The sequence below is a fragment of the Arachis hypogaea genome, chromosome 15, assembly GCF_003086295.3.
Source record: "Arachis hypogaea cultivar Tifrunner chromosome 15, arahy.Tifrunner.gnm2.J5K5, whole genome shotgun sequence".
NCBI classification, from domain to species: Eukaryota; Viridiplantae; Streptophyta; class Magnoliopsida; order Fabales; family Fabaceae; genus Arachis; species Arachis hypogaea.
This window is the reverse complement of record NC_092050.1, coordinates 131,960,538-131,976,569: the sequence shown is the minus strand read 5'-3', so window position 1 is coordinate 131,976,569 and position 16,032 is coordinate 131,960,538. Positions and strand designations below refer to the sequence as shown.

At 35.9% G+C, this 16,032-nt stretch overlaps 1 protein-coding gene across 1 annotated transcript; it reads left to right on the top strand.

Annotated features, from left to right (window-relative positions):
• Window positions 1-4,631: 4,631 nt before the first annotated feature.
• Window positions 4,632-9,106, top strand: LOC112750728 (cytochrome P450 82A3). The gene is made up of 2 exons (XM_025799548.3): window positions 4,632-5,623; window positions 8,338-9,106. Exons 1-2 carry the CDS (start codon window positions 4,649-4,651, stop codon window positions 8,965-8,967), a joined length of 1,605 nt encoding a protein of 534 aa, XP_025655333.1. The 5' UTR covers window positions 4,632-4,648; the 3' UTR covers window positions 8,968-9,106.
• Window positions 9,107-16,032: the final 6,926 nt, after the last annotated feature.

Here is a 16,032-nt window from a genome sequence, read left to right as displayed (position 1 = left end):
ATTCCACTTCATCAGAGGAACCACCTTTATTTTCCATAGAAGAGAAATTACTTAAATAATTTTTTAAAGTTACCAGGTAATTCGAGACATCTTGAACATGGTCCATGGGGCAATGCCTCAGAATCCTTAAGATGAACAATCTCAGCCAATTGGGATCACATTCAGATGTGGATGGCACAACTTCACTGTTAAACCTTCTGAAGATAAGTAGCAGCCCTCGCAGTTATAAGAATTTAATGCCCTGTCAACATTCAAAGGCTTCAGTTTTGGGCTATACACCCTGAAATCGACATGTAACTATTCGACATATAGATTCGAATCTGCCTTAACCACTTCAGGTTTGCCATCCTTTGTCCAAAGGAGGACACTTTGATGCACAGTAGATGGTACAGCCCCAACTCCGTGGATCCAGTCCCAACCCAATAAAGCATTGTAACTTGCTTTTGATGGCACCACAACAAACACAGTGTTCCGTTCAGATGACCTCACCTTCACCCCCAAAGTAACCAGACCTTTTGCAGGAGTAGAATAACCACTAAAGTCTGTTACAGCAATATTGGTGGGGACCAAATCATCAGGATGCTTACCAACCTTCATTAGTATCCTTTCCGGTAAAAGACTTCTTGCTAATCCACCATCGATCAAGACTTTATTTACTTTAATCCAACTCAATGTAGTAGTAATATGAAGTGGACGAAGATGAGACTTATTTTTCAGTGGGTCTCAGAAAATACCCCGATTCATCATCATATCGGATAAAAGAAAATGCTTCTTCAGCATCCATGTCATAATCTTCCTCGGGATCGCCTTCATACTCGCCCAAATATTCAGTTGGAATAATAGAAATAGTTCCAACCATCTCATCATCTCCTTCCTCAAAATATTCCTCATCCAAATCGGCCTTCTTGACTTTGTCGATCCCTGAAGTATGAACTATTGCCTTGCCCTTCTCCAATTCCGCAGGGGAAGGAATATTTTTCTGGCATGTTTCCCCATCATAAGGAAAAACAATCCGGGAATGTACCAAAGGTGTTGCCCCCTTGCCTTTGTCAAACTGAGGCTTTTTATTTCGATGAAAACTCCTTCTTCCTCTTTCCCTCGGGTATCCTCTGGCTAGACCACGTTGATAAAAATATTGGTTTCGAGGAGGTCCTCGATGTCTCCACTGTGGGTTTCTTCGATATTGTGCATCTCGATTCTGGAATTCTTGATAATTCCGAATCTATTGAACTCCAATAGCCTAGAAATGACTCATTAGTGCAACAGCATTCTGCTGAGGAGCCCTTGAACTTTCTCATTCCACTCGTCTAACAGGTTGCCTTTGACGAGCCTGCACCTCCCTATGAGCCAACTCCTACTTCATCCTTTCTTTTTCAAAAATCGCTGCAGCCTTCGCATCAAACACAGCATTGCATCGAGGACACAGAGATACATCTCGATCTTTGATCTTTTGCTGCACTAAGAAATCTAGTAAACCATCCCCTGTTCGAGGATACACTGATCGAACTTGTGACTCGAAATCACCTAGAGCCACATCAAAATCATAAGACATTCCAACCATATTTACTCCAAAATATGGTTCAGCAAAACTAGCTTCAGCATCGAAAGGATTAACATCAACCTTCATTTCCTCTTTCCCATCATCGAACTTCAAACGCCATTCCATTATAGCCTCTTGAATTAAGTCCTTGAAATGAACACAACTATTAGTCGAATGACTGGTTGTTTGGTGAAATTTACAATAAGGTTTCTCTTTTAAATCTTTCACCGAAAGTAAAGTTCTACCCTCAGGCAGAATTAATTGTTTATCTTTAAGCAATACATCAAAAATTTGATCAGATTTTGATATATCAAAACTATATTTCTTCCTACTCTTTAGTTTTTGATCATTCGACTTTTCATTACTAGGGAGTTTTTGGAGTAAGGAGCAAACATATGGAGAACCTTTCTTAAGTTCAGCCAAATCAACCTCTGCTTCGAGATCGAATTCCTCCTCTGAGAACTACATGGTCACATAAGCAACCTTCTCCTTTCGAGTAAAAGGTTTACTCTTTAACTTTTGTTCATTCCTATATTTCTCCTTTTCTTTCTTCATCAATTCAACCTGACGAACCCTTTTAGCCAGATGAGCTAAGTTAGAGATATGCACATTAAGCAGTTTTCGACGCATATAAAATCCTAACCCCATAACTACTATTTTCACAATTTCACTCTCAGGTAATGACACGTAGCACCTACTTCTAGCATTTTTGAAACGTATCATATAGTCATCAATGGTTTCACCATCTTCTCGTTTCAAAACAACTAGGTCAGTAACTGCTACATTCAATTTTTCTCGATAAAATTGAGCATGAAAAGCAGTTTCCAACTGATTCCATGTTATTATCGAATTTGGCCTGAGATTCAAAAACCATGTAAACACATTCTTCGTTAACGAAGAAGGAAAAAACTTCATTTTCAAATTCTCATCGTTGGCTAAATTTCCAATCGCGACCAAATATCGAGCGACATGTTCAGTGGTTGATTCTCCAACTTCCCTTGCAAATTTTGTGATTATCTTTGGATTTTTCACCCCTCTTGGCACTTCAGCCATTTGAACTACTTGAGGAAAAGCAGACACAAAATGGGGTTGATTCATAAAACCAACATTCAAACCAACTCGATTGAACACTTCTTCCACAATTCTCGTGACTTGATAACGTTCACCACCATGATTAGCACGTAACCTGGCTAGAACATCATCTGCATTTTGACCACGAAAATTATTTGAGGATTCTCTCTGTTTAAAACATTGTTTTCATTTTGAAATATATTCTAGAATCCTTCATTGTTTCCCCTGGCCTCATGCCTTTCTTCTTCATCATAATCAACAATTCGAACAATCCGTTCGACTTGCCTCGCAAGACGTTCAAATTTTGATTCGTGATCAGCCATCATATGATTTAAAATTATGGTCATTTGTTAAGTCAACAAGTTGACTAAATTATGATGACTTTCCTCTATATGTTATCGAAATACCGCCATGGAATTGGAGGCATTTGATGTAGAGCCCACATTATAATCACGTGAATACTCAGAATACTGTTGTGGGTTTTGAGAATTATTTCCTCCTTTACACTCCCAAGACAAACAGAAGGAGCAAAACTATTCACCGGTGGAGTATAACTGGGAGGAAGACCATAAGGAGGCCAAGCAGTAGTTATTGGAGGCTGGATTGGTGGTAAGGTACCACGTGGATGAATATTATGTCCAGCATTTCTATTTTGTACACTAGTAACCACTATACTTTAACTTAAAATCACACCTTCCGAACGTGAAGTAACGTTCAAAGATTGCACAGTTACTAGTATGCTATCATTGGTGAACAAACCACCATTCACATTTGACGCTTCATCAGCCATGTGAATAATCTTTCCACTTCTTAATTGCATACACTAATTGACACCATGGAATAAATCTTTCGACACACTTTAGTTTAAAACTGTCCCACCGGACGTGCCAATTTGTTTTATCGATTTTTTGCAAATCGATGGTGGTTCGATATCTAATGGTTTGGGAGTGAAACCTACTCCTCTTTTGTAGGTACCAATTCTATAAGTGCATCAAAATTTCTCCAATTAGACGAGTATTGACATGGAAAATATGTTTGAAAAATGCCAGAAAGATAAAAGAAGGGTAAAAAGAAAGATTCGAAAAAGTAAATTGACTGGAATTGAAATGGTTTGCATTGAATTTAAACAAAGCAGTAAAATGCCTTCGACTTAATCAAAGGACTTTTGACATAGAAATTAAAGATGCTGAAATGTGAATTGGACAAAGAAATTAAACATTGCTTGAAAGATAAATTGGACAACAAAAGTAAAGTTTTACAGAAAATGTAAATGAAAATTTAAAGGCAATGAAAAGAACCCTACAGAAATCGAACTCGAATGCAGACTCAAAAATTCGCTGGGAATATGAGTGTGCTTGAGTGTATTTCTGAAGAAAAGTTTCAACCCTTATTTTCTAAATCTTACTAATATTTATAACACAAATCTGTAACCGATCCTTAATTGCACAATGCTGTCTTGTATGCGCATTATATTCTTTGATAACCGTTCCCGCTCTTTTGCTAATGAATGTTACCAATAAATTCCCAATTCAGAGAAAAGCCCTCAACTTCCTTCTCAATGTAACCGCTCGATTCTCTATTTCAAAAATGCCATTTGATCCTCTATTCGAATTCTTTCTCTGATTCACTAAAGTGTCAAAACACGTTAGATAACTTCCATTTAATATTGGTACGTATGTCTTTTCGATTTCTGCTCCTTTCTTAACATCTCTCCAATCTTTTGAATTAGCTTATCCTTTCGAAAATATTTCTCGACCAACAATAATAATTAATTTTAATAATTATTTTTAATATATAAATAATAGTTTTATTAAGTTAAATATTAGTATATAATATATTAAATATAAAATATATATATCAAAAATAAATTAAATAATACATATACAATAAATATATTATATTGATTTGATAATTAATTTTTAATAAACACATTTTTTATTAACAATATGTCCAAATTAAAGAAACGAGAAATAGCTATAAGGCCAATCAATTAAGTAGTGATTAACTTAATTATCTTTGAAACAGCAAGCACAAAAAATGGATTCGGTCCTGACTTACCTAAACACAACCACTAGCATTGGAATCCTTTCTCTTGTTATCACCATCTTAATCTATTTACTTTTGGTTCGTCCCTTCCAAGTTGGTGATAATAATGATAATAATAAGCATAAAGAACCTCCTATGGTGTCTGGTGCATGGCCAATAATCGGTCACCTTCCACTCTTGCATGGTGCAAAGCCACTCCACATAACTTTAGGTTCCATGGCCGACAAATATGGACCCCTTTTCACCATTAAAATCGGATCCAGAAGAGTTGTAGTACTAAGCAACTCAGAGATGGCCAAAGAATGCTTCACAAAAAACGACGTCGTTTCTTCCTCTCGTCCTATCCTTGTTTCATCTGAGAATCTCGGATACAAACGAGCTATGTTTGCTTTCGCGCCATACGGTTCATACTGGCGCGAACTGCGAAAGATTGTTACGTTAGAACTTCTCTCGAATCGCCGCATAGAGCTACTAAGTCACGTTCGTGTCTCCGAAGTTCAAGCTTCAACGAAAGAACTCCTTAATATTTGGTCCACTCAGAAGAATGAATCTGGATACGTGTTAGTGGACATAAAGAAATGGTTTGCGGAATTGACATTCAACATAGTTCTAAGAATGATTGCTGGGAAGAGATTCTTTGGGGCCATGAATTCGGAGAGTGAGGATAAGGCGAATGAGTGTTTGAAAAGTTTAAGGGAATCGTTGCGTCTTTTAGGATTGTTCACTGTGGGAGATGCTATTCCTTCTCTAAGATGGTTGGATTTGGGGGGTCATGAGAAGGCCATGAAGAAAACTTATATGGAATTGGACAGGTTTATGATTGAATGGTTGGATGAACATCGCCAGAAAAAGATGAATTCGGATGCAAGCAATGAACGAGACTTCATTGATGTTATGATTTCGGTGCTTTCTGATGCAAAGATTCATGCGTTTGATGCTGATACCGTAACCAAAGCCACAACGTTGGTATGTATAAAATAATGTTTAGTTTCTAGAGAAAATTTATTTTAGGGCTGCGGTTTGGAAAAATATTTTTTTAGTTATTAATATTAAGCTTAAGGTATGTTTGATCGGAAGTAAAAATCGATATATTACTTTATCCAAATGAGTTTTATGTGTAAGGGATCGGAGTGAAGGTACTAGATAGTAGTGGAGCACAAATCCAATGATATATAATAATGGATTTCGAACTCATAATAGACCACATAATAACATGAGTATTTGGATATCAGTGCAACTAGGGAGTTTATTTTTTTGGTTCAATATTAGTTAACTTTTATTAATTTTAAATTTTAAATTTTAAATTTGATATCCTAACTTTTTAATCCTAAATCTTAAATTCTCCTAAAATAAATGTTAAAAGATAATTTTATAATTAAAAATTGATTATTGTTGAGTACTTAAGAATCGGTTTTCTATTTTTTATATTATTTAAATTATTTATGTAATCTGTTTAAACAAACAAATAAAACCCACAACCTCAAGAACGGAAATGTTTGGTAACGAGATAATACTCAATTTGGTCCCTGAAGTTACACTCGAACCTCAATTTAGTCTTTGAAATTTTAATTGCTTCAATTTAGTCCTCAAACTTTTCAATTGACTCTGTGACGGAAACTACTGTAGGGACTAACGTGATTAAAATTTGAAAAGTTCAGGGACTAAATTGAGGCAATTGAAATTTCAAGGACTAAATTGAGGCTCGAGTGTAACTTCAAAGACCAAACTGAGTATTTTTTCGTTTGGTAACCAAAGAAAATCAACCAAAAACAACCATAACTTACCTTATTTAGCATTCATTAATTGTTGCGATAATTAATTAATGCTAAATAAAGTAAGTTCTGTCTGTTTTTTTTTTGTCTACCTAGCATTACCCCCAGAAAAAATATAATATTAACTAGAGGATAATTTCTAATTCTACTCTACTCTATTTAAAATCCTAAAAAAAAATATAATAGACATTAAAGTAATTACCTTTCATATAATAATAATAAAATAAAATATAAAAAATTAATTTTAATTAATTAATATTAACTAATTTAATTTATATTTAGAATTTAAGATTGAGAGTTAATTTAAAATTTAAGATAAATAAATTAATTTATAGAAAGTTAGATAATATTAATTTAAAAAATAGTTTTTAATATTATTTTAATAATAATTAGTTTTCTATTTCTTTTACGCGTGTTTTGGTAATCGATTCCGCTAGGTAGACAATGAAAAATCTAAGCAACGTGAATAATGAGCTGAAATTTGGCCCAATGAAATTAAAAAAAAAAACTCTATCCAAATTATTCTACCAAAAAAATCTCATTCAATAAGTCAAAATTTTTAACCATTCATTATATCCCAATTTACTGAAATACCAACTTTCTACCAAATTCTCTGCTGTCGCCGTCGTCCCTCGGTCTCCAACCAGCCTCCATCGTCGCCTCCAAGATCTTCTTCACCGTCGTTGATTGGTTCATCAACAATGACTCTCGTTGGCGTTGTTCTCCTCCAGACAGGAAACGAACAACGTTGCTGGGCTCCTCCTCGCCGTCGCTACTTGGCTTGCACGCACCGTCGTTGGCGTCGCTCACTCCTAGTGAAAATGACCATCTACTTAAGGATAAAAATAATCATCTGCATATCTAATGAATTGAACATCTAGCATATTTTAATTATATATAATTAAACCCAATCTAATCAAACAACCATCCATAAGAATTAAAATAACCATCCGCATACTTACTAAAATGACCATCTTGAACTAGCCATAATTAAATACCAGAACTTGAACTCAGGGAAGCGGCAACATAAAGGGACAGAACTCATCGGAGCCCCTAGTGGGGAGAGTGGCACCGTCGTAGTATTCTTGAATTTTGGGATCAACTTAAGGGGATGAGGAGGTTGAGCATGTAGATCCGAAGTCGTAGGAGACGATGTAGAAGCTTTGGATCAAGTATACGTGCAAAAACGTAGATACAAGCGATGATGAAGGAATCAATCCAGCAGCGGAGCATGTACAGCATGGTCTTGTCGAGGAAATGTTGGTACTACCGCGATACCGTGAATTTCTATCGCGATATGGCACCATCTGAAATAGTCGGTGGAGGTGGAAGGGATCGACACTAGTGAGAGATGCAAAATGGCGTCATTATCCGGGTTGAAAGAGAACTTGCTGTGGCAATGAGGGGGGCGGCAGTGTCAAAACCTTTGCGACGACAACGATGACGGTTGCGGAATAGACCGCTGCCGTTGAGAGAGTGGAGTTTAGAAAGTATAATATGTAAATGTGTAACCATAAATAGTGGTTTAAGTGTTAATCTCAATGTTTTCAAATTTTAAAATCTGATAATAATTATTTAATTAATTAAAAATATAATTTTTAATTTTAAATTTATCTTTTTTTTTTTAGCTATTGTTCATATTATTTACTATATACATTGTTCTCCTATATTTTTCGACGATTTGACTTCAAAATCAAACGTGAAATGCATGATAATGGTTTTTAACGTATATAACGTATGTATTTTTGTCTTCTTTTATTATATTAGAAGAGTTGTTGGTGTCTGAGTATGAAAGTAAGTTAGCATAGCATTCATGAAATCAAAATAAACCACCTTTTAATTTCTTTTTTCAATTGGTGACTATTGATCTCCTAGAAATTAAATAATCTAATATTAATTTTTTTGCAGGCAATGATTGCGGGAGGAACCGATACTTCCACTGTTACTCTTACTTGGACGCTATGTCTACTATTAAACAATCCTGGTAAATTGGAAAAAGCAAAAGAAGAACTTGACAAGGAAATTGGAAAAGAGAGAAACGTTAGTGAGTCAGATATAAATAAATTAAGATATCTTCAAGCTATGGTGAAAGAGACACTAAGATTATATCCACCGGCTCCTCTTGCTGCACCTCATGAAATTACAGAGAATTGTACATTAGGGGGATACGATATTAAAAAAGGAACTTGGCTCATGATAAATCTTTGGAAAATCAACACGGACCCTTATTTTTGGCCAAATCACTTGGATTTCGAGCCAGAAAAATTTCTCACTACTCACAAAGAGGTTGATGTGAAGGGTCAACATTACGAGTTGCTACCATTTGGATGTGGTAGACGAATTTGTCCTGGAATTTCATTTGGCCTTGGAGTAATTCAGTTTATTTTGGCTAACTTGTTACACTCCTTTGAAATCGTAAATCCCTCTAATGAACCTATTGACATGAGTGGAACCCTTGGACTTGTCCATGCTAAAACTACTCCACTAATGGTTATGGTCAAACCACGTTTATCTTCTAAATGCTATAAAACCATGTAATAATACATGCATGAACCTAGCTTTCCCATGTGATCCATTATGGTTATGTACTTATGTATGTCCGATCTATCTGATCTCCTAAATAAAATAATGTAAATCATTGTGAAATTGTTATTGTTGATACATAAATTTGATCATCTATGTTTAATGTTTAATCAAATTATATATATAACTTTATTTCTATTTATTCAATTACATAAAATATATATATATATATATAATAAAATGAATCAATTTTTTTAATATAATAAAAATATATAAAAAATAAGACAATAATGATAGTGATATATGTAACATCCTCGCTGTCAGAATGTCACGCTTCCGGTTGCACCACTCTAATAGCGAGAATATTACGACGACTTCCATATATATAATAATAAGCTATGAGCCTTTAATTCAAAACTGTATCGTTGTTCTTTTTGAAAACCGAAAAAAATACTTTTTCAATAAAACAAACAAGCATATACATATGATGAGTTTGGAAAACTCTAATTTAATTTGATGATGAACAAACATTATTAAAACAATAAATTACAAAATTATTAATTTGATCTTAATACATACTTGCTTAATTAATAATTTTGTGTGTGCAGATCTGCATTGGGCCGAAATTAAAAGAAATTGTTGCAAGCCCAATATTAAAATATTCAGCATTGATATGAAAATATTTTTGATCCTTATTGCTGAATGATTGATATATTAGTTGGGCCAGTTTTAAGTATTATTGATACAAGTCCAAATTATTCCTCATGCATGATCCGAAACCAATTGGGAAGGAAAGCAAATGTTTTTATTACCTTATGTCTTCAACGGATCTCATGCTTCACCATGTGATGGAATTTAAATCTCATTAAAGTGAAGTTAATAAATGCATGGGAACAATGAGAGAGAAAAAGGCATTTGATTTGATTGCAGCACTCAATGCTATACGCCACTCAGCAAGGGAAGAATCATTTCATTTAATCCCATTCTCTTTCTTAAATTAATGCTGTTCAAATTTCTCTCTTCTCTCTCTAATTGCTTTTCTTCTCTTTCGGTCATATCACTCAGCAACCATGGAAGCTATAGCAAGCTACCATAGAGAAGAAGAAGCACACCTAAAGATCATCAAAATGATGGCAAGAAAAAGCAAACTAAAAGTATGCTGTGGCTAAGATCCTCTTACACTTGTGGTAAGATTTTGTGAAGAGATCTTGGCTCTTCCATACCAAAAATGGAAGTGAAGATCTCGGCCAACAGAGAAGAAGATCCTTGGAGAGGATGGCTTGTCTCTGATTCTGCTCAACCACCACAGAAAGTAGCAACAGTGGCTACGTGATAGAAGAGGCAGAGATTAGAGCAGATTAAGCTATCATCATCATGAAGCATCAAGGACCAGAAGTTTATCTTGGAGAGCAAGCCAAGGATGAAGGGATCAGATTGATGAAGAGTGGTGACCATGGAAGGACTAGAGGTAATTGCATATTGGGTTTTGCATGTGTTATCTCTTCTCTCTCTCTGGCCGAACCGGTTCTGTTTGAAGAAGAAGAAGATTGGCTTGGTTTGTTTGGTTTCAACCTTGGAGGGTTCTTCCGATAAGTAAGGGTGAACTGTTTGGGTTGATTCGAGGAGTGAGAGTGCGAGGCACAGAGTTCTCATAACTACCTAAGCTAACAGAAGTTCTTCTCCTTCAATGTTCTTCATTTTGTATTTTTCTATTTAATTTTGTCATGTCTTGAGTCTCATGGAAAAGGCAAACAGTGAGGTTAGTAATGAAAAAGGCATAGAGCGGAAAAAGGCAGATAGTGCAAAATTAAAAGAAAAAGCCATAGATGTCCTTAGAGGTCCTTTGTACATCTGTGTTGTGTTTCATGATTCTGTGGGAATCCCCTTGTAAGTTGGGTTAGCACTTTACAGTTGAAAGCTTGGCTGCGACCAAGTCAAGTTCAGTTTTGGTTTAGATTCTGGACTTGTCCCGGATAGGAAGGGTAGTTCCTAGGGAGAATTGGTGTTTGTAATCAAGGATGATTATAGTGAAATTCCATCATTATTGTGATGGAGACTGGATGTAGGGTGCCTTGCACTTAGCAGCTGAACCAGGATATATCTTGGTGTAATTCTCTTTTTCTTCTACTCCATTTCTGTTTCTGCTGCCCAGGAGACAAAACTGAAAATATCTCGTGCTGATTGACGAGACAAAAAGAAAAGTCTCGTGGCTGGGGACGAGACAAAAGAAAAAGTCTCGTGGCTAATTACGAGATAAAAAGACAAAAAGCTTCCAGAAGTGGTTTCTAAGGCCAGCAAGTATTATCAAGCAAAAAAAGGGGGCTAAGATTCAACCCCTTCCCTTCTCTTAGCCACTGATAACCATCAATTAGTATCAGAACTTGGTCTCAAAGAGATCAAGCTTTGTAGCTTGGAGTAAAGATCCAGATGGTAGAAAACAGTGGCTCAAATCTAGTGTCCTACAATCTGACCGAAGGACAATCAAGAAACAGACCTCCTCTTTTCAATGGGAAAAACTATACCTATTGAAAGGAGAGTATGAAGATCTTTGTGCAAGCAGTGGACTACAGACTCTGGAAGATTATTCTTGAAGGTCCTCAATATCCAACCGTCACAAATGCCGAAGGAGTTGTCACTCCTAAACCAGAAGCAAGCTGGACCGAAGAAGACAGAAAGAAGGTTGAGCTCAATGCCAAGGCTATCAACTTGCTCAACTGTGCTATCAGCGTTGAGGAGTACCGACGGGTATCACGATGCAAAACAGCAAAGGAAATCTGAGACAAACTCCTAGTCACTCATGAAGGAACCACCATTGTAAAGAAGACCAGGATAGATATGTTAAACAGAGAATATGAAATATTTGCAATGAAGGAAGGAGAATCCATTGATGAGTTGTTTGAGCGCTTCAACACCATTATTGTTGGCTTTGATGCTATGAGAATAAAGTATCATGAATCTGTGCTAGTGAGAAGAGTGTTGAGATGTCTTACAAAAGAGTGAGAAACAAAAGCTTTAATTATTTCTGAGAATAGTGGTCTTGACTCCATGACTTATGATGATTTGAGAGGAAATTTACTTGCTTTCGAAAACACCTGTTTGAAAAAAGATTCAAAAAAAAAGGAATCGCTTTCTCATCTGTTACTAACCCTCTGGATGATGAATCCAGTGATAACTCATCTGAAAATGAATTTGTGCTGTTTGCAAAAAAAATTCAGGAAAATGGTGAAGCTCAAGGAGAGAGGCAAAGGAGGCAGCTCAAGAAAACAGAAGAAAAATCTCAGCAAGGTGACTTGCTACAACTGTAAAGAAATGGGGCATTTCAAATCTGACTGCCCTAAGTTGAAAAGGGAAGAAAAGCTGAAGAAAGGAAAGAAAAAGGGACTGATGGCATCATGGGAAGATCTTGAAAATGATTCTGAAGACGATGAAGAATCTGAAACAAAGTCTCAACCATGCCTTATGGCTGACCACGTTGAATAGGTAATAGTTCCCAACCCTGACACTGAATCTCTTCATCTTATGATAGATCATCTTTCTGAAAAAATAAGATGCTTTTTGCTGGATAATCAAGAAATTGAACAACAAATTATCATCCTTAAAGCAGAAAATGGATTTCTAAAAGAAAAGCTAAGGAAGGCCGAAACTGCTTGTGATCTTGTTGAAGAAAATAAGCAGTTAAAAGCCCAACTTAGGAGCTGTGAAAGTGACCATTCGGTTGTTGCATATGTTGATTGTTTTAGAAGGAATGAAGAGTTGCTTAAAGAGGTCAAAAGGCTTAAAGAAGACTTAGCCAAGTTCACACAAAGTTCTGAAAATCTGAATCAAATCTTGGCGAGCCAAAAATCTCTTTATGATAAAGCTAGCTTGGGGTTTTATAAATCTGTTGAAAAATATCATTTTGAAAATATTGCTTCATCTTCCAATGATACAAGATTTCAAAACCCAAGAAGCTTTAACAAAACAGCAACTTCAAGATTCTGTAGGTTATGTAACCAAGTTGGACACTTTTCCATACAATACTTTTTTGGTGAAAGGATGATAGGTGATAAAGTTTACAAGGTTGTTTTTTATTATAATGGCTTAGGACATAAGAGATGGTTTAACGTGAAAGGATCCAAGAAAATTTGGATACCTAAGGTCACTTGAGCTTGTTTTGTAGGTGTGCCTAGCATCCAAACGGAAGGAGAATATGTGGTATATGGACAGCGGATGCTCTAGGCATATGACCGGAAAGACAACCTTCTTCATAAAGCTTGATGAATATGATAGAGGACTTGTTACTTTTGGTGATGATGCAAAAGGAAAAATAGTGGCTGTTGGGAAAGTTGGTAAAAGCTTTTCATCTTGTATAAATGATGTTCTTCTTGTAAATGGTTTGAAACATAATTTACTTAGTGTTAGCCAATTGTGTGATTTAGGTTTTGAAGTTATTTTTAGAAAGTTTGTGTGTTTGATTGTTTGTGAGAAAACTGGGAATATTTTATTTGAAGCTAAAAGGTGCAATAATGTGTATGGATTGACTCTTGAGGACTTGAAAGAACAAAATGTAACATGTTTTACTTCTCTTGAATCTGAAAAATGGCTATGGCATAGAAAGTTGGGTCATGCTAGCATGTACCAAATTTCTAAGCTAGTTAAGAAAAATTTGGTTAGAGGAATTCCAAATATCAAATTTGATAAGGATCTTACTTGTGATGCTTGCCAATTGGGCAAACAAGTAAAATCCTCTTTTAAACCAAAAGATGGAATCTCAACCAAAAGGCCATTAGAGATGTTACACATTGATCTTTTCGGTCCAACAAGAACTCAAAGTTTAGGAGGTAAACACTATGGTCTTGTGGTGGTAGATGATTACTCTAGATTTGGTTGGGTACTTTTTCTTGCTCATAAAAATGATGCTTTTCATGCTTTTGCAACTCTTTGAAAGAAAATTCAAAATAAAAAAGATTTAAAAATTGCCCATTTAAGAAGTGATCACGGAAGAGAATTTGAAAATCAAGATTTTGAAAAATTCTGTGATGACTTTGAAATTTCTCATAACTTTTCATGCCCTAGAACCCCTCAACAAAATGGGGTGGTTGAGAGAAGGAATAGAAGCCTTCAAGAGATGACTAGGGCCATGCTTTGTGAAAATGAGACTCCTAAATTTTTATGGGCTGAAGCTGTAAATACAGCTTGTTACATTTTGAATAGGACAATTATTAGAAAAGGGTTGAAGAAAACCCCCTATGAGCTATGGAAAGGAACCCCTCCAAATCTTAAGTATTTTCATGTTTTTGGATGCAAATGTTTTGTACTGAACAATAAAGAAAACCTTGGAAAATTTGATCCAAAATCCTATGAAGGAATGTTTGTTGGATACTCCACTACTAGCAAGGCCTATAGAATTTATCCCAAAGAGCATAGGACCATAGAGGAATCCATACATGTTACTTTCTGTGATTCTAATTTAATTTCCAGTACTGTGATATATAATGATTCAGGTTGTGAAGAAGCTGGAACAAATAAAGAAAAATCACAAATCTACTCAAAATGAAGAATCTGTCAGTCCAGTTTTGTCTTGTCAGATTGAAGGAGACATTTCCATTTTGTCTCCTGAGCAGACACGAGAAACTGAAACAGTGAGACCAACAGAAACTCATCAAAGCTCAACACCACTCTGGAAGCCTAGAGAATGGAAGTCTATGAGGGGTTATCCTCATGACTTTATAATTGGTGATCCCTCTCAAGGAGTAACAACAAGATCCTCGATCAAAAGGCAATCCGAACCAAGCAATTTTGCCCTCTTGTCACAAATAGAGCCCAACAATGTCAAACAAGCTCTTGAGGATCCATCATGGGTCAAAGCAATGCAAGAAGAGCTTGCTCAATTCGACAAGAATGAGGTTTGGACACTAGTACCTCATCCGGATAGTAAGAAAGTTACGGGTACTAAGTGGGTGTTTAAAAATAAACTTGGTGAGGATGGACAAGTTGTTCGTAACAAGGCTAGATTAGTGGCCCAAGGTTACGATCAAGAAGAGGTATAGATTTTGATGAGTCTTTTGCTCCGGTAGCTAGAATGGAAGCAATTAGGTTGCTTCTTGCCTATGCTGCCCATAAGGGTTTCAAAATGTTTCAAATGGATGTTAAATGTGCTTTCCTTAATGGATTTATTGATAGAGAAGTGTATGTGGCACAACCCCCCGGTTTCGAACATAAAGATTTTCCAAATCATATTTTTAAACTATCTAAGGCTCTTTATGGTCTTAGACAAGCTCCAAGAGCTTGGTATGAAAGGCTTAGTGCCTTCTTGTTGGAAAATCAATTTCAAAGGGGTACCACCGACACTACTTTATTCATTAAAGCATCTAATGATGACATTCTCCTTGTTCAAGTTTATGTGGATGACATTGTATTTGGTTCGGCCAATGAGTCTTTGTGTGAAGGCTTTGGAAAACTCATGACTAGTGAGTTTGAGATGAGTTTAATGGGAGAGCTAACTTTCTTTTTTGGCCTCCAAATTAAACAAACTCCTAGTGGTACTTTTATTCACCAAGGAAAGTATGCAAAAGAACTTATCAAAAAGTTTGGCCTAGAAAGTTCCAAACCAATGGGTACACCAATGCATCCTAACACAAAACTTGAAAAGGATGATGATGGCAAAGATGTGAATGAAATAAGGTATAGAGGAATGATAGGGTCACTCATGTACCTTACTTCTTCTAGACCGGACATTGTTCAAAGTATGGGTGTATGTTCAAGATTTCAATCTCACCCAAAAGAATCACATCTTTCGGCCATTAAGCGCATCATTAGATACATTAAGGGAACTAGTTATTATGACTTGTGGTATCCTAAATCTGATGACTTTTGTGCAGTAGGATTTTGTGATGCAGATTATGCAGGAGATAGAGTGGATAGACGGAGCACATCCGGCATGTATTGCTTCCTTGGAAGCTCACTCAACATGTGGTCAAGCAAAAAACAAGCCACAGTGGCTCTATCCACGGCTGAAGCTGAATATATTTCCGCATCTGCATGTTGTTCTCAATTAATTTGGTTAAAAATGCAGTTGGAAGATTACAAATTAAAGATCAA